This window comes from Oncorhynchus nerka, unplaced genomic scaffold (genome assembly GCF_034236695.1).
Source record: "Oncorhynchus nerka isolate Pitt River unplaced genomic scaffold, Oner_Uvic_2.0 unplaced_scaffold_1215, whole genome shotgun sequence".
In the NCBI taxonomy this organism is placed as follows: Eukaryota; Metazoa; Chordata; class Actinopteri; order Salmoniformes; family Salmonidae; genus Oncorhynchus; species Oncorhynchus nerka.
The window spans coordinates 128,620-147,834 of NW_027040118.1; the positions used below are offsets into that span (position 1 = coordinate 128,620).

General features: G+C 53.6%; 1 protein-coding gene across 1 annotated transcript in view; it reads right to left on the reverse strand.

Annotated features, from left to right (window-relative positions):
• The window catches only part of LOC135569071 (epsin-3-like), a 29,161-nt gene that overhangs the window by 2,642 nt on the left and 7,304 nt on the right, over positions 1-19,215 (reverse strand). The window contains exons 5-7 of the mRNA XM_065015915.1: positions 7,033-7,204; positions 5,350-5,523; positions 629-871 (exon numbers count right to left, since the gene is read on the reverse strand). Coding sequence (XP_064871987.1) covers positions 629-871; positions 5,350-5,523; positions 7,033-7,204 — 589 coding nt within the window. The remainder of the gene's footprint in view (positions 1-628; positions 872-5,349; positions 5,524-7,032; positions 7,205-19,215) is intronic.

The window sequence follows — 19,215 nt, forward strand, 5'->3', positions numbered from 1 at the left end:
GAAGGAGATAGGGGAGGAGAGAGAGCAGGGGGAAGGAGATAGGGGAGGAGAGAGAGAGGAAGAGGGGGGGACAGAGAGAAAGTCAGTAGAAGCGCTTTTAACCATTACACGTTAAATGTTTAAATACTTAACATGCGCTTAATCATTAAGTTTGTCCAGTAAGCTGCGATAGGATCAATGGAATAGTCCCAAAAGTGTAAACTTCAACCTGCAATTGCCCCAGGTCTGAGTAAGTGACTGAGTAGCACTTTACTTGTAAATTGGATGGGGTACATGGTTTTCTGTAGAGCAGGGATATGATTGGCTGTGTTCACCTGAGAGGAAGGGGTTCTTGGTCTGTGAGTGAGTGACTGTTTCAGTGTTCACCTGAGAGAAACGGGTTCTTGGTCTGTGAGCGAGTGACTGTTTCAGTGTTCACCTGAGAGGAAGGGGTTCTTGGTCTGTGAGCGAGTGACTGTTTCAGTGTTCACCTGAGAGGAAGGGGTTCTTGGTCTGTGAGTAAGTGACTGTTTCAGTGTTCACCTGGGAGGAAGGGGTTCTTGGTCTGTGTGTGTGAGTGACTGTTTCAGTGTTCACCTGAGAGGAAGGGGTTCTTGGTCTGTGAGTGAGTGACTGTTTCAGTGTTCACCTGAGAGAAACGGGTTCTTGGTCTTGGCTGGGGGGTTGGCTGGTATCAGGCTGTCCAGATTGACCAGGGAGGCCCCTGTGGGCCCCAGGAAGGACTCGGGGGTCCGGCATGTCCGAGGGCTGGGGACCCCCAGACTGTCCCCTATACGAGACAGATCAAACAGCTCCGGGCTGCCCTCACCCTCACCTCGACTGTTCAGGCTGAAATGACCTCCGTCCATCGCCTCGTCAAACAAGTCGCCATCTAATGGAGTACATAAATATATGTTTAAATGTTCAAATACGTTTAGAAATATACAGAAAAGTGTTCAGACCCTTTGACCTTTTACACATTTTGTTAAATTACAGCCTTCATTTTTAGAAATTTAACAAAATGTGTAAAAAATATATTTTTATATAAAAAACAACTATACCTTATTTACATAAGTATTCAGACCCTTTACTATGAGACTTGAAATTGAGCTCAGGTGCATCCTGTTTCCATTGATCATCCTTTGAGATGTTTCTACAATTTGATTGGAGTCCACCTGTGGTAAATTCAATTGATTGGACATGATTTGGAAAGGCACACACCTGTCTATATAAGGTCCCACAGTTGACAGTGCATGTCAGAGCAAGAACCAAGCCATGAGGTCGCAAGAATTGTCCGTAGAGCTCAGAGAGAGAAATGTGTGGAGCACAGATCTGGGGAAGGGAACCAAACTCTGCAGCATTGAAGGTCCGCAAGAAAACAGGAAGAAGTTTGGAAGCACTAAGACTCTTCCTAGAGCAGTCCCCCCAGCCAAACTGAGCAATCTGGGGAGAAGTACCTTGGTCAGGGTGGTGACCAAGAACCCGATGGTCAGTCTGACAGACCTCCAGAGTTCCTCTGTGGAGATGGGAGAACCTTCCAGAAGAATAACAATCTCAGGCCTTTATGTTCGAGTGGCCAGACAGAAGCCACTCCTCAGTGAAAGGCACATGACAGCCAGCTTGGAGTTTCCCAAAAGACACCTAAAGACTCTCAGACAATGAGAAATAAGATTATCTGGTCTGATGAAACCAAGATTAAATTCTTTGCCCTGAATGCCAAGCGTCACGAGGAAACCTGGCACCATCCCTACGGTGAACCATGGTGTTGGCAGCATCAAGCTGTGGGGATGTTTTTCAGAGGCAGGGACTGGGAGATTTTTCAGGGTCGAGGCAAAGATGAATGGAGAAAAATACAGAGAGACACTTGATGAAAATCTTCTCCAGAGCACTCAGGACCTCAGACTGGGGTGAAGGTTCACCTTCCAACAGGACAATGAACCTAACCACACAGCCAAGACAATGCAGGAGTGGCTTTGGGACATGTCTCTGAATGCCAGAGCCTGGACTTGAACTCAATCGAACATCTCTGGAGAGACCTGAAAATAGCTGTGCTGCAATGCTCCCCAAATACAGGCGTGCCAAGCTTGTAGTATCATACCTAAGAAGAATTGAGGCTGTAATCGCTGCCAAAGGAGCTTCAACAAAGTACTGAGTGAAGGGTCTGAATACTTATAGTACCAGTCAAAAGTTTGGACACACCTACTCATTCAAGGGTTTTTCTTTATTTTTACTATTTTCTGTGAAGCATGGAGGAGGAGGTGTGATGGTGTGGGGTGCTTGCTGGTGACATTGTCTGTTATTTATTTAGAATTCAAGGCACACTTAACCAGCATGGCAGCAATACCACAGCATTGTGCAGCAAAACGCCATCCTATCGGGTTTGCGCCTAGTGGGACTATCGTTTGTTTTTCAACAGGACAATGACGCAATACACACCTCCAGGCTGTATAAGGGCTATTTGACCAATAAGGAGAGTGATGGAGGGCTGCATCAGATGACCTGGCCTCCACAATCCTCCAAACTCAGCCCAAGTGAGATGGTTTGGGATGAGTTGGACCACAGAGTGAAGGAAAAGCAGCATATGTGTTCAGCATATGTGGGAACTCCTTCAAGACTGTTGGAAAAGCATTCCTCGTGAAGCTGGTTGAGAAAATGCCAAGAGTGTGCAAAGCTGTCATCAAGGCAAATGGTGCCTACTTTGATTTCTTTAACACTTCTTTTGGTTACTACACTGAAATGTTCAACCTGAGTCTGTAATACCAACATGTTTCAAGCAGACCACCATTGTCCCTGTGCCCAAGAACACCAAGGTAACCTGCCTAAATGACTACCGACCCTTAGCACTCACATCTGTAGCCATGAAGTGCTTTGAAAGGCTGGTCATGACTCACAACACCATTATCCCAGAAACCCTAGATCCACTCCAATTTGCATACCGCCCTAACAGATCCACAGATGATGCAATCTCTATTGCACTCCACACTGCCCTTTCCCACCTGGACAAAAGGAACACTTATGTGAGAATGCTATTAATTGACTACAGCTCACCGTTCAACACCATAGTGCCCTCAAATTTCATCACTAAGCTGAGGACTCTGGGACTAAACACCTCCCTCTGCAACTGGATCCTGGACTTCCTGATGGGCCGACCCCAGGTGGTAAGGGTAGGTAACATCTGCCACGCTGATCCTCAACACAGGGGCCCATCAGGGGCTCAGTCCCCTCATGTACTCCCTTGTTCACCCACGACTGCATGGCCAGGCACGACTCCAACACCATCATTAAGTTTGCCGATGACACAACAGTGGTAGGCCTGATCACCGACAACGACGAGACTATAGGGAGGAGGTCAGAGACCTGGCGGTGTGGTGCCAGGATCACAACCTTTCCCTTAATGTGATCAAGACAAAGGAGATTATTGTGGACTACAGGGAAAGGAGGACGAAGCACGCCCACATTCTCATCGTTGGAGCAGGTTGAGAGCTTCAAGTTCCTTGGAGTCCACATCATCAACAAACTAACGTGGTCCAAACACACCAAGACAGTCGTGAAGAGGGCATGACAAAGTATACTCCGCCTCAGGAGACTGAAAAGATTTGGCGTGGGTCCTCAGAGCCTCAAAACGTTTGACAGCTGCACCGTCAAGAGCATCCTGACTGGTTGCATCACTGCCTGGTACGGCAACTGCTCAGCATCCAACCTCAAGGCACTCAGAGGGTAGTGTGAACGGCCCAGTACATCACTGGGGCAAAGCTGCCTGCCATCCAGGACCTCTATACCAGGCGGTGTCAGAGGAAGGCCCTAAAAATGGCCAAAGACTCCAGCCACCCTAGTCATAGACTGTTCTCTCTGCTACCGCACAGCAAGCGGTACCGGAGCACCAAGTCTAGGTCCCAAAAGGCTCCCTAACAGCTTCTACCCCCAAGCCATTAGACTGCTGAACAGCTTCTACCCCCAAGCCATTAGACTGCTGAACAGCTTCTACCCCCCAGCCATTAGACTGCTGAACAGCTTCTACCCCCAAGCCATCAGACTGCTGAACAGCTTCTACCCCCAAGCCATCAGACTGCTGAACAGCTTCTACCCCCCAGCCATTAGACTGCTGAACAGCTTCTACCCCCCAAGCCATTAGACTGCTGAACAGCTTCTACCCCCAAGCCATTAGACTGCTGAACAGCTTCTACCCCCAAGCCATAAGACTGCTGAACAGCTTCTACCCCCAAGCCATTAGACTGCTGAACAGCTTCTACCCCCAGCCATCAGACTGCTGAACAGCTTCTACCCCAAGCCATAAGACTGCTGAACAACTTCTACCCCCAAGCCATTAGACTGCTGAACAGCTTCTACCCCCTAGCCATCAGACTGCTGAACAGCTTCTACCCCCAGCCATTAGACTGCTGAACAGCTTCTACCCCCAAGCCATAAGACTGCTGAACAGCTTCTACCCCCAAGCCATTAGACTGCTGAACAGCTTCTACCCCCAAGCCATTAGACTGCTGAACAGCTTCTACCCCCAAGCCATTAGACTGCTGAACAGCTTCTACCCCCCCAAGCCATTAGACTGCTGAACAGCTTCTACCCCCAAGCCATTAGACTGCTGAACAGCTTCTACCCCTAAGCCATAAGACTGCTGAACAGCTTCTACCCCCAAGCCATTAGACTGCTGAACAGCTTCTACCCCCAAGCCATTAGACTGCTGAACAGCTTCAGCTTCTACCCCAAAACCATAAGACTGCTGAACAGCTTCTACCCCCAAACCATAAGACTGCTGAACAGCTTCTACCCCCCAGCCATCAGACTGCTGAACAGCTTCTACCCCCAAGCCATTAGACTGCTGAACAGCTTCTACCCCCAAGCCATTAGACTGCTGAACAGCTAATCAAATGGCTACCTGGACTATTTGCAAACTTTTGACTTGTACTGTATGTAAATGTGATATTTCAAAAAAAAAAAAAAAATTGTTTTGTCTTTATGGGGTATTGTGTGTACATTGGTGAGATGTTTTTTAATCAATTTTAGAATAAGGCTGTAACCTAATGAAATGTGGAAAAAGTCAAGGGTCTGAATACTTTCCAAAGGTACTGTTGGCTTCTGCCCGTACATACATATGTTACCTGTCTGTCTGTCTGTCTGTCTGTCTGTCTGTCTGTCTGTCTGTCTGTCTGCTTGCCTGTCTGTATGGTTCCAACACTCTGTCTGTCTGTCTGTCTGTCTGTATGTCTGTCTGTGTGGTTCCAACACTCTGTCTGTCTGTCTGTCTGTCTGTCTGTCTGTCTGTCTGTCTGTCTGTCTGTCTGTCTGTCTGTCTGTCTGTCTGTCGGTCTGTCTGTCTGTCTGAGTAGCCATAGGGAAGCAGAGATAACCAGTCACCTGTAGGGCTGCCAGTTCGAAGAGCATCTGGGATAGAGAATGGGTCTACTACCCCCGGGGTCTCCCAGGGGTCCGGAGGGGACCGGCTACGCTGCCAAGAAGGGGCGGGGCTACCGGAGGTGGGAGGAACCATCCAGGGAGACTCTATCCCAGCGGGGGTGGAGCGAGCCTCTACTGCAGTAACAGGACAGGATAAGGATTTACATTATTATATTATATTAACAGATCATAAACATGACATTATAGCTACATAGAGCTTTATTAACGTTATTATTTACTAACTGTTTCACAGTTTTCTTTAATATGAGGGTGTCTATTGGTAAGAGAATAACTACCAGAGCCTGGAATACATTGTGTAATCAATTGATTATTGGCCTACAGTAGAGTATGAGTGGTGAGCAGAGAGAGATAATGCTGGAGGGAAGACAGTAGAGTATGAGTGCTGAGCAGAGAGAGATAATGCTGGAGGGAAGACAGTAGAGTATGAGTGCTGAGCAGAGAGAGATAATGCTGGAGGGAAGACAGTAGAGTATGAGTGCTGAGCAGAGAGAGATAATGCTGGAGGGAAGACAGTAGAGTATGAGTGGTGAGCAGAGAGAGATAATGCTGGAGGGAAGACAGTAGAGTATGAGTGCTGAGCAGAGAGAGATAATGCTGGAGGGAAGACAGTAGAGTATGAGTGCTGAGCAGAGAGAGATAATGCTGGAGGAAGACAGTAGAGTATGAGTGGTGAGCAGAGAGAGATAATGCTGGAGGGAAGACAGTAGAGTATGAGTGGTGAGCAGAGAGAGATAATGCTGGAGGGAAGACAGTAGAGTATGAGTGGTGAGCAGAGAGAGATACTGCTGGAGGGAAGACAGTAGAGTATGAGTGGTGAGCAGAGAGAGAGATAATGCAGGAGGGCTGTAGGGCAGTTATAGGGCCAAGACGAAGGGGTAGGGCCAAGGGGAAGGGGTAGGGCCAAGGGGTAGGGCCAAGGGGAAGGGGTAGGGACAAGGGGAAGGGACAAGAGGAAGGGGTAGGGCCATGGGGAAGGGTAGGGCCAAGAGGAAGGGGTAGGGCCAAGAGGAAGGGGGAAGGAGAGATAATGCCCAGGGGAAGGGAGTAGGGCCAAGTGGTAGGGCCAAGGGGAAGGGGTAGGGACAAGGGGAAGGGGTAGGGTCAAGAGGAAGGGGGAAGGGGTAGGGGTGAGGGAAGGGACAATGTAGGGCCAAGGGGTAGGGCAAGGGGAAGGGGTAGGGCCAAGGGGTGGGAGCAGGGGAAGGGGTAGGGCCAAGGGGAAGGGGGAGGGCCCAGGGGAAGGGATAGGGCCCAGGGGAAGGGGTAGGGCCCAGGGGAAGGGCCAAGGGCATACAGAAGGAAGGTAGGGCCAAGGGGTAGGGCCCAGGGGAAGGGGAGGGCAGACAGGGAAGGGCCCAGGGGAAGGGGTGGAGGGCCCAGGGGAAGGGATAATGCTGGAGGGCCCAGGGGAAGGGTGTAGGGCCAAGGGGAAGGGGTAGAACCCAGGGGTAGGGCCAAGGGGAAGGGGTAGGGCCAAGGGGAAGGGGGTAGAGCCAGAGGGGAAGGGGTAGAACCCAGGGGTAGGGCCAAGGGGAAGGGCCCAGGGGTAGGGCCAAGGGGAAGGGGTAGGGAGTGAATTGTGACCGGCTGTTGAGTTCTTTAGAGGCATGGAGCAGCTCTTACCCAGTGAGTCCCAGGGGTCGGAGGCTGCCCCAGCAGCAGCCTGGGCCTGGGGGAGGGGGTGGTGGAGAGGGGTGCGGACGTTCCCCCCTGGCAGACTCCAGGAGTTGGCACTAGCAGTAGGAGGCACCTCAGACGACACAGCAAACACCTCCACCAGATCCATCATGGCAGACTGTCCACAGAGAAACAACAAGTAGGTTCTAATCATTAACTTCACTAGTGTCCCACCTCGTCAACAGCCAGTGAAACGGCAGGGCGCCAAATTCAAAACAACAGAACTCCCATAATTAAAATTCCTCAAACACACAAGTATTTTACACTATTTTAAAGATACACTTGTTGTAAATCCAGCCACAGTGTCCGATTTCAAAAAGGCGAAAGCACACCAAACGATTATGTTAGGTCAGAGCCAAGTCACAGAAAAACACAGCCATCGATAAGCAATGACTTGAAAAACTACAAACCTCAGATTTCCCACTTCCTGGTTGGATTTTTTCTCAGGTTTTTGCCATATGAGCTCTGTTATACTCACACACATCAGTCAAACAGCTTTAGAAACTTCATACAGAGGAGTATGTTGACTGTTCTGGTTACTGTCTATATGGAGAGTACTATAGTGTTGACTGTTAGGGTTACTGTCTATATGGAGAGTACTATAGTGTTGACTGTTCTGGTTACTGTCTATATGGAGAGGACTATAGTGTTGACTGTTCTGGTTACAGTCTATATGTAGAGTACTATAGTGTTGACTGTTCTGGTTACAGTCTATATGGAGAGTACTATAGTGTTGACTGTTCTGGTTACTGTCCACATGGAGAGGACTATAGTGTTGACTGTTCTGGTTACTGTCTATATGGAGAGTACTATAGTGTTGACTGTTCTGGTTACTGTCTATATGGAGAGTACTATAGTGTTGACTGTTCTGGTTACTGTCTATATGGAGAGTACTATAGTGTTGACTGTTCTGGTTACTGTCTATATGGAGAGTACTATAGTGTTGACTGTTCTGGTTACTGTCTATATGGAGAGTACTATAGTGTTGACTGTTCTGGTTACTGTCCATATGGAGAGGACTATAGTGTTGACTGTTCTGGTTACTGTCCACATGGAGAGTACTATAGTGTTGACTGTTCTGTTTACTGTCTATATGGAGAGTACTATAGTGTTGACTGTTCTGTTTACTGTCTATATGGAGAGTGCTATAGTGTTGACTGTTCCGGTTACTGTCTATATGGAGAGTACTATAGTGTTGACTGTTCTGGTTACTGTCTATATGGAGAGTACTATAGTGTTGACTGTTCTGGTTACAGTCTATATGGAGAGTACTATAGTGTTGACTGTTCTGGTTACTGTCTATATGGAGAGTACTATATTGTTGACTGTTCTGGTTACTGTCCACATGGAGAGGACTATAGTGTTGACTGTTCTGTTTACTGTCTATATGGAGAGTACTATAGTGTTGACTGTTCTGGTTACTGTCTATATGGAGAGTGCTATAGTGTTGACTGTTCTGGTTACTGTCTATATGGAGAGGACTATAGTGTTGACTGTTCTGGTTACTGTCTATATGGAGAGTACTATAGTGTTGACTGTTCTGGTTACTGTCTATATGGAGAGTACTATAGTGTTGACTGTTCTGGTTACAGTCTATATGGAGAGTAATATAGTGTTGACTGTTCTGGTTACTGTCCACATGGAGAGGACTATAGTGTTGACTGTTCTGGTTACTGTGTATATGGAGAGTACTATAGTGTTGACTATTAGGGTTAATGTCTATATGGAGAGCACTATAGTGTTGACTGTTCTGGTTACTGTCTATATGGAGAGTACTATAGTGTTGACTGTTAGGGTTACTTTCTATATGGAGAGTACTATAGTGTTGACTGTTCTGGTTACTGTCTATATGGAGAGTACTATAGTGTTGACTGTTAGGTTTACAGTCTATATGGAGAGTACTATAGTGTTGACTGTTCTGGTTACTGTCTATATGGAGAGTGCTATAGTGTTGACTGTTCTGGTTACTGTCTATATGGAGAGTACCATAGTGTTGACTGTTCTGGTTACTGTCTATATGGAGAGTACTATAGTGTTGACTGTTCTGGTTACTGTCTATATGGAGAGTACTATAGTGTTGACTGTTCTGGTTACTGTCTATATGGAGAGTACTATAGTGTTGACTGTTCTGGTTACTGTCCATATGGACACATGCTCCCTTAGGGAACTCAGACTAGGCTGTCCCCCACACTCCCTTGAGGAACTCAGACCAGGCTGTCCCCCACACTCCCTTAGGGAACTCAGACCAGGCTGTCCCCCACGCTCCCTTGGGGGACTCAGACCAGGCTGTCCCCCACACTCCCCTGGGGAACTCAGACCACTCTGTCCCCCACACTCCCTTAGGGAACTCAGACCAGGCTGTCCCCCACACTCCCCTGGGGAACTCAGACCAGGCTGTCCCCCACACTCCCTTGAGGAACTCAGACCACTCTGTCCCCCACACTCCCCTGGGGAACTCAGACCACTCTGTCCCCCACACTCCCTTGGGGAACTCAGACCAGGCTGTCCCCCACACTCCCCTGGGGAACTCAGACCAGGCTGTCCCCCACACTCCCTTGGGGAACTCAGACCAGGCTGTCCCCCACACTCCCCTGGGGAACTCAGACCAGGCTGTCCCCCACGCTCCCCTGGGGAACTCAGACCACTCTGTCCCCCACACTCCCTTGGGGAACTCAGACCAGGCTGTCCCCCACACTCCCTTGGGGAACTCAGACCAGGCTGTCCCCCACACTCCCCTGGGGAACTCAGACCAGGCTGTCCCCCACACTCCCTTGGGGAACTCAGACCAGGCTGTCCCCCACACTCCCCTGGGGAACTCAGACCAGGCTGTCCCCACACTCCCCTGGGGAACTCAGACCAGGCTGTCCCCCACACTCCCTGGGGAACTCAGACCACTCTGTCCCCCACACTCCCTTGGGGAACTCAGACCAGGCTGTCCCCCACACTCCCTTGGGGAACTCAGACCAGGCTGTCCCCCACACTCCCCTGGGGAACTCAGACCAGGCTGTCCCCCACACTCCCCTGGGGAACTCAGACCACTCTGTCCCCCACACTCCCTTGGGGAACTCAGACCAGGCTGTCCCCCACGCTCCGTTAGGGAACTCAGACCAGGTTGTCCCCCACGCTCCCCTAGGGAACTCAGACCACTCTGTCCCCCACACTCCCTTGGGGAACTCAGACCACCCTGTCCCCCACACTCCCTTGGGGAACTCAGACCACCCTGTCCCCCACGCTCCCTTGGGGAACTCAGACCACTCTGTCCCCACACTCCCTTGGGGAACTCAGACCACTCTGTCCCCCACACTCCCTTGGGGAACTCAGACCACTCTGTCCCCCACACTCCCTTGGGGAACTCAGACCACCCTGTCCCCCACGCTCCCTTGGGGAACTCAGACCAGGCTGTCCCCCACACTCCCTTGGGGAACTCAGACCAGGCTGTCCCCACACTCCCTTAGGGAACTCTGACCACCCTGTCCCCCACGCTCCGTTAGGGAACTCAGACCAGGTTGTCCCCCACGCTCCCTTAGGGAACTCAGACCACTCTGTCCCCCACACTCCCTTGGGGAACTCAGACCACCCTGTCCCCCACGCTCCCCTGGGGAACTATGACCACCCTGTCCCCCACACTCCCTTAGGGAACTCTGACCACCCTGTCCCCCACACTCCCCTGTGGAACTCAGACCAGGCTGTCCCCCACACTCCCTTGGGGAACTCAGACCAGCCTGTCCCCCACGCTCCCTTGGGGAACTCAGACCAGGCTGTCCCCCACACTCCCTTAGGGAACTCTGACCACCCTGTCCCCCACACTCCCCTGTGGAACTCAGACCAGGCTGTCCCCCACACTCCCTTGGGGAACTCAGACCAGGCTGTCCCCCACGCTCCCTTGGGGAACTCAGACCAGGCTGTCCCCCACACTCCCTTGGGGAACTCAGACCAGGCTGTCCCCCACGCTCCCTTAGGGAACTCAGACCACCCTGTCCCCCACACTCCTTTAGGGAACTCAGACCAGGTTGTCCCCCACGCTCCCTTAGGGAACTCACACTAGGCTGTTCCCCACACTTCCCTGTGGAACTCAGACCACTCTGTCCCCCACACTCCCTTAGGGAACTCAGACCAGGCTGTCCCCCACACTCCCCTGGGGAACTCAGACCAGGCTGTCCCCCACACACCCTTGAGGAACTCAGACCACTCTGTCCCCCACACTCCCCTGGGGAACTCAGACCAGGCTGTCCCCCACACTCCCCTGGGGAACTCAGACCACTCTGTCCCCCACACTCCCTTGGGGAACTCAGACCAGGCTGTCCCCCACACTCCCTTGGGGAACTCAGACCAGGCTGTCCCCCACACTCCCCTGGGGAACTCAGACCAGGCTGTCCCCCACACTCCCTTGGGGAACTCAGACCAGGCTGTCCCCCACACTCCCCTGGGGAACTCAGACCAGGCTGTCCCCCACACTCCCTGGGGAACTCAGACCAGGCTGTCCCCCACACTCCCTTGAGGAACTCAGACCACTCTGTCCCCCACACTCCCCTGGGGAACTCAGACCAGGCTGTCCCCCACACTCCCTTGAGGAACTCAGACCACTCTGTCCCCCACACTCCCCTGGGGAACTCAGACCACTCTGTCCCCCACACTCCCTTGGGGAACTCAGACCAGGCTGTCCCCCACACTCCCCTGGGGAACTCAGACCAGGCTGTCCCCCACACTCCCTTGGGGAACTCAGACCAGGCTGTCCCCCACACTCCCCTGGGGAACTCAGACCAGGCTGTCCCCCACACTCCCCTGGGGAACTCAGACCACTCTGTCCCCCACACTCCCTTGGGGAACTCAGACCAGGCTGTCCCCCACACTCCCTTGGGGAACTCAGACCAGGCTGTCCCCCACACTCCCCTGGGGAACTCACAGGCTGTCCCCCACACTCCCTTGGGGAACTCAGACCAGGCTGTCCCCCACACTCCCCTGGGGAACTCAGACCAGGCTGTCCCCCACACTCCCCTGGGGAACTCAGACCAGGCTGTCCCCCACACTCCCCTGGGGAACTCAGACCAGGCTGTCCCCACACTCCCTTGGGGAACTCAGACCACTCCCTTCAGACCAGGCTGTCCCCCTCCCTTGGGAACTCAGACCAGGCTGACACCAGGCTGTCCCCCACAATCCCTTGGGGATCTCAGACCAGGCTGTCCCCCACACTCCCCTGGGGAACTCAGACCAGGCTGTCCCCCACACTCCCCTGGGGAACTCAGACCACTCTGTCCCCCACACTCCCTTGGGGAACTCAGACCAGGCTGTCCCCCACGCTCCGTTAGGGAACTCAGACCAGGTTGTCCCCCACGCTCCCTTAGGGAACTCAGACCACTCTGTCCCCCACACTCCCTTGGGGAACTCAGACCACCCTGTCTCCCACACTCCCTTGGGGAACTCAGACCACCCTGTCTCCCACGCTCCCTTGGGGAACTCAGACCACCCTGTCCCCCACGCTCCCTTGGGGAACTCAGACCACTCTGTCCCCCACACTCCCTTGGGGAACTCAGACCACTCTGTCCCCCACACTCCCTTGGGGAACTCAGACCAGGCTGTCCCCCACACTCCCTTGGGGAACTCAGACCAGGCTGTCCCCCACACTCCCTTGGGGAACTCAGACCAGGCTGTCCCCCACACTCCCTTGGGGAACTCAGACCAGGCTGTCCCCCACACTCCCTTAGGGAACTCTGACCACCCTGTCCCCCACGCTCCGTTAGGGAACTCAGACCAGGTTGTCCCCCACGCTCCCTTAGGGAACTCAGACCAGGCTGTCCCCCACACACCCTTGAGGAACTCAGACCACTCTGTCCCCCACACTCCCCTGGGGAACTCAGACCAGGCTGTCCCCCACACTCCCTTGAGGAACTCAGACCACTCTGTCCCCCACACTCCCCTGGGGAACTCAGACCACTCTGTCCCCCACACTCCCTTGGGGAACTCAGACCAGGCTGTCCCCCACACTCCCTTGGGGAACTCAGACCAGGCTGTCCCCCACACTCCCCTGGGGAACTCAGACCAGGCTGTCCCCCACACTCCCCTGGGGAACTCAGACCAGGCTGTCCCCCACACTCCCTTGAGGAACTCAGACCACTCTGTCCCCCACACTCCCCTGGGGAACTCAGACCAGGCTGTCCCCCACACTCCCTTGAGGAACTCAGACCACTCTGTCCCCCACACTCTCCCACTCTGGGGAACTCAGACCACTCTGTCCCCCACACTCCCTTGGGGAACTCAGACCAGGCTGTCCCCCACACACTCCCTGGGGAACTCAAACCAGGCTGTCCCCCACACTCCCTTGGGGAACTCAGACCAGGCTGTCCCCCACACTCCCCTGGGGAACTCAGACCACTCTGTCCCCCACACTCCCCCACACTTGGGGAACTCAGACCAGGCTGTCCCCCACACTCCCTCCCTGGGGAACTCAGACCAGGCTGTCCCCCACACTCCCTGGGGAACTCAGACCAGGCTGTCCCCCACACTCCCTGGGGAACTCAGACCAGGCTGTCCCCCACACTCCCCTGGGGAACTCAGACCAGGCTGTCCCCCACACTCCCCTGGGGAACTCAGACCAGGCTGTCCCCCTCAGACACTCTGTCCTTGGGGAACTCAGACCACTCTGTCCCCCACACTCCCCTGGGGAACTCAGACCACTCTGTCCCCCACACTCCCTTGGGGAACTCAGACCAGGCTGTCCCCCACACTCCCCTGGGGAACTCAGACCAGGCTGTCCCCCACACTCCCTTGGGGAACTCAGACCAGGCTGTCCCCCACACTCCCCTGGGGAACTCAGACCAGGCTGTCCCCCACACTCCCCTGGGGAACTCAGACCACTCTGTCCCCCACACTCCCTTGGGGAACTCAGACCAGGCTGTCCCCCACACTCCCTTGGGGAACTCAGACCAGGCTGTCCCCCACACTCCCCTGGGGAACTCAGACCAGGCTGTCCCCCACACTCCCCTGGGGAACTCAGACCACTCTGTCCCCCACACTCCCTTGGGGAACTCAGACCAGGCTGTCCCCCACGCTCCGTTAGGGAACTCAGACCAGGTTGTCCCCCACGCTCCCTTAGGGAACTCAGACCACTCTGTCCCCCACACTCCCTTGGGGAACTCAGACCACCCTGTCCCCCACACTCCCTTGGGGAACTCAGACCACCCTGTCCCCCACGCTCCCTTGGGGAACTCAGACCACTCTGTCCCCCACACTCCCTTGGGGAACTCAGACCACTCTGTCCCCCACACTCCCTTGGGGAACTCAGACCACTCTGTCCCCCACACTCCCTTGGGGAACTCAGACCACCCTGTCCCCCACGCTCCCTTGGGGAACTCAGACCAGGCTGTCCCCCACACTCCCTTGGGGAACTCAGACCAGGCTGTCCCCCACACTCCCTTAGGGAACTCTGACCACCCTGTCCCCCACGCTCCGTTAGGGAACTCAGACCAGGTTGTCCCCCACGCTCCCTTAGGGAACTCAGACCACTCTGTCCCCCACACTCCCTTGGGGAACTCAGACCACCCTGTCCCCCACACTCCCTTAGGGAACTCTGACCACCCTGTCCCCCACACTCCCCTGTGGAACTCAGACCAGGCTGTCCCCCACACTCCCTTGGGGAACTCAGACCAGGCTGTCCAGACCACTCTGTCCCCCACACTTTGGGGAACCACGCTCCCTTGGGGAACTCAGACCACTCTGTCCCCCACACTCCCTTGGGGAACTCAGACCACTCTGTCCCCCACACTCCCTTGGGGAACTCAGACCACTCTGTCCCCCACACTCCCTTGGGGAACTCAGACCACCCTGTCCCCCACGCTCCCTTGGGGAACTCAGACCAGGCTGTCCCCCACACTCCCTTGGGGAACTCAGACCAGGCTGTCCCCCACACTCCCTTAGGGAACTCTGACCACCCTGTCCCCCACGCTCCGTTAGGGAACTCAGACCAGGTTGTCCCCCACGCTCCCTTAGGGAACTCAGACCACTCTGTCCCCCACACTCCCTTGGGGAACTCAGACCACCCTGTCCCCCACGCTCCCCTGGGGAACTATGACCACCCTGTCCCCCACACTCCCTTAGGGAACTCTGACCACCCTGTCCCCCACACTCCCCTGTGGAACTCAGACCAGGCTGTCCCCCACACTCCCTTGGGGAACTCAGACCAGGCTGTCCCCCACGCTCCCTTGGGGAACTCAGACCAGGCTGTCCCCCACACTCCCTTAGGGAACTCTGACCACCCTGTCCCCCACACTCCCCTGTGGAACTCAGACCAGGCTGTCCCCCACACTCCCTTGGGGAACTCAGACCAGGCTGTCCCCCACGCTCCCTTGGGGAACTCAGACCAGGCTGTCCCCCACACTCCCTTGGGGAACTCAGACCAGGCTGTCCCCCACGCTCCCTTAGGGAACTCTGACCACCCTGTCCCCCACACTCCCCTGTGGAACTCAGACCAGGTTGTCCCCCACGCTCCCTTAGGGAACTCAGACCACCCTGTCCCCCACACTCCGTTAGGGAACTCAGACCAGGTTGTCCCCCACGCTCCCTTAGGGAACTCAGACTAGGCTGTTCCCCACACTCCCCTGTGGAACTCAGACCATGTGACAATGCCAACATACACGACTACACAGACAGGGTCACAACCTACATCAGTGGATGTGAGGAGAACTGCATACCATCAAATACTTTTCTATCACACAGCAACAACAAGCCATTGTTCACTGGTGAGCTTAGGGCTCTTCACAGTGCCAACGAGGAAGCCCACAGGCTCTCCGCTCTGCCAAAGACGACACAGGAGCAAGACCAGTGTCCTCTATGGAGAGGCCAAGATAAAGCTACAGTCAGGAATGAAGTCAGCCAGACAGCAACAACAACTCATCTGTAAACTAAACCAGTTCTACTCCAGATTTGACTCACAAAGGCCCCTCACTGCAGAATAAACTAAACCAGTTCTACTCCAGATTTGACTCACAAAGGCCCCTCACTGCAGAATAAACTAAACCAGTTCTACTCCAGATTTGACTCACAATCACCAGGACAATAACCGTCCTTACCACTTCCCCCTCTCACCCATCTACCCCACCCCTCCCTCTCCAGGTTCCTTTCTCATTTACCCTTCTGCCATCCCAGGAACTTCTCACCCCCCCCCTTCCCCCAGCCTGTCCCAGTCTGCCCTCCCTTCCCCCAGCCTGTCCCAGTCTGCCCCCCCTCCCCTTCCCCCAGCCTGTCCCAGTCTGCGCTCCCCTTCCCCCAGCCTGTCCAAGTCTGCCCACCCCTGTCCCAGTCTGCCCTCCCCTTCCCCCAGCCTGTCCCAGTCTGCCCTCCCCTTCCCCCAGCCTGTCCCAGTCTGCGCTCCCCTTCCCCCAGCCTGTCCAAGTCTGCCCACCCCTGTCCCAGTCTGCCCTCCCCTTCCCCCAGCCTGTCCCAGTCTGCCCTCCCCTTCCCCCAGTCTGTCCAAGTCTGCCCACCCCTATCCCAGTCTGCCCTCCCCTTCCCCCAGCCTGTCCCAGTCTGCCCTCCCCTTCCCCCAGCCTGTCCCAGTCTGCCCTCCCCTTCCCCCAGCCTGTCCCAGTCTGCCCTCCCCTTCCCCCAGCCTGTCCCAGTCTGCCCTCCCCTTCCCCCAGCCTGTCCCAGTCTGCCCTCTCCTTCCCCCAGCCTGTCCCAGTCTGCCCTCCTCCCTTCCCCCAGCCTGTCCCAGTCTGCCCTCCCCTTCCCCCAGCCTGTCCCAGTCTGCCCTCCCCTTCCCCCAGCCTGTCCCAGTCTGCCCTCCCCTTCCCCCAGCCTGTCCCAGTCTGTCCTCTCCTTCCCCCAGCCTGTCCCAGTCTGCCCTCCCCTTCCCCCAGCCTGTCCAAGTCTGCCCACCCCTGTCCCAGTCTGCCCTCCCCTTCCCCCAGCCTGTCCCAGTCTGCCCTCCCCTTCCCCCAGCCTGTCCCAGTCTGCCCTCCCCTTCCCCCAGCCTGTCCCAGTCTGCCCTCCCCATCCCCCAGCCTGTCCCAGTCTGCCCTCCCCTTCTCCCAGCCTGTCCCAGTCTGCCCTCCCCTTCTCCCAGCCTGTCCCAGTCTGCCCTCCCCTTCCCCCAGCCTGTCCCAGTCTGCCCACCCCCCAGCCTTCCCCCAGCCTGTCCCAGTCTGCCCTCCCCTTCCCCCAGCCTGTCCCAGTCTGCCCCCCCTCCTTCCCCCAGCCTGTCCCAGTCTGCCCTCCCCTTCCCCAGCCTGTCCCAGTCTGCCCTCCCCTTCCCCCAGCCTGTCCCAGTCTGCCCTCCCCTTCCCCCAGCCTGTCCCAGTCTGCCCTCCCCTTCCCCCAGCCTGTCCCAGTCTGCCCCCCTTCCCCCAGCCTGTCCCAGTCTGCCCTCCCCTTCCCCCAGCCTGTCCCAGTCTGCCCCCCTTCCCCCAGCCTGTCCCAGTCTGCCCCCCTTCCCCCACCCCTGGTCACCACGGAGCAGTAGGTCAACAGACCTCAGGTACTGTCCCATCTCTAAACCATCACCTCGACCCACTACAGTCCACCTACAGAGCTAACAGGTACTGTCCCATCATATGGTGTGGTAACTGTTATATACTGTAGGTTAGATGGTGTGGTAACTGTTATATACTGTAGGTTACATAGAGTGGTGTGGTAACTGTTATATACTGTAGGTTATATAGAGTAGTATGGCAACTGTTATATACTGTAGGTTACAGAGAGTGGTGTGGTAACTGTTATATACTGTAGGTTAGATGGTGTGGTAACTGTTATATACTGTAGGTTAGATGGTGTGGTAACTGTTATATACTGTAGGTTACATAGAGTGGTGTGGTAACTGTTATATACTGTAGGTTAGATGGTGTGGTAACTGTTATATACTGTAGGTTATATAGAGTGGTGTGGTAACTGTTATATACTGTAGGTTATATAGAGTGGTGTGGTAACTGTTATATACTGTAGGTTATATAGAGTGGTGTGGTAACTGTTATATACTGTAGGTTAGATGGTGTGGTAACTGTTATATACTGTAGGTTATATAGAGTGGTAACTGTTATATACTGTAGGTTACAGAGAGTGGTGTGGTAACTGTTATATACTGTAGGTTATATAGAGTGGTGTGGTAACTGTTATATACTGTAGGTTAGATGGTGTGGTAACTGTTATATACTGTAGGTTATATAGAGTCGTATGGTGTGGTAACTGTTATATACTGTAGGTTACATAGAGTGGTGTGGTAACTGTTATATACTGCAGGTTAGATGGTGTGGTAACTGTTATATACTGTAGGTTACATAGAGTGGTGTGGTAACTGTTACATACTGTAGGTTACATAGAGTGGTGTGGTAACTGTTATATACTGTAGGTTACAGAGAGTGGTGTGGTAACTGATATATACTGTAGGTTACACAGAGTGGTGTGGTAACTGTTATATACTGTAGGTTACATAGAGTGGTGTGGTAACTGTTATATACTGTAGGTTAGATGGTGTGGTAACTGTTATATACTGTAGGTTACACAGAGTGGTGTGGTAACTGTTATATACTGTAGGTTACATAGAGTGGTGTGGTAACTGTTATATACTGTAGGTTAGATGGTGTGGTAACTGTTATATACTGTAGGTTAGATGGTGTGGTAACTGTTATATACTGTAGGTTACAGAGAGTGGTGTGGTAACTGTTATATACTGTAGGTTAAATAGAGTCGTATGGTGTGGTAACTGTTATATACTGTAGGTTATATAGAGTGGTGTGGTAACTGTTATATACTGTAGGTTAGATGGTGTGGTAACTGTTATATACTGTAGGTTATATAGAGTGGTAACTGTTATATACTGTAGGTTACAGAGAGTGGTGTGGTAACTGTTATATACTGTAGGTTATATAGAGTGGTGTGGTAACTGTTATATACTGTAGGTTACAGAGAGTGGTGTGGTAACTGTTATATACTGTAGGTTAGATGGTGTGGTAACTGTTATATACTGTAGGTTATATAGAGTCGTATGGTGTGGTAACTGTTATATACTGTAGGTTACATAGAGTGGTGTGGTAACTGTTATATACTGTAGGTTACAGAGAGTGGTGTGGTAACTGTTATATACTGTAGGTTAGATGGTGTGGTAACTGTTATATACTGTAGGTTACATAGAGTGGTGTGGTA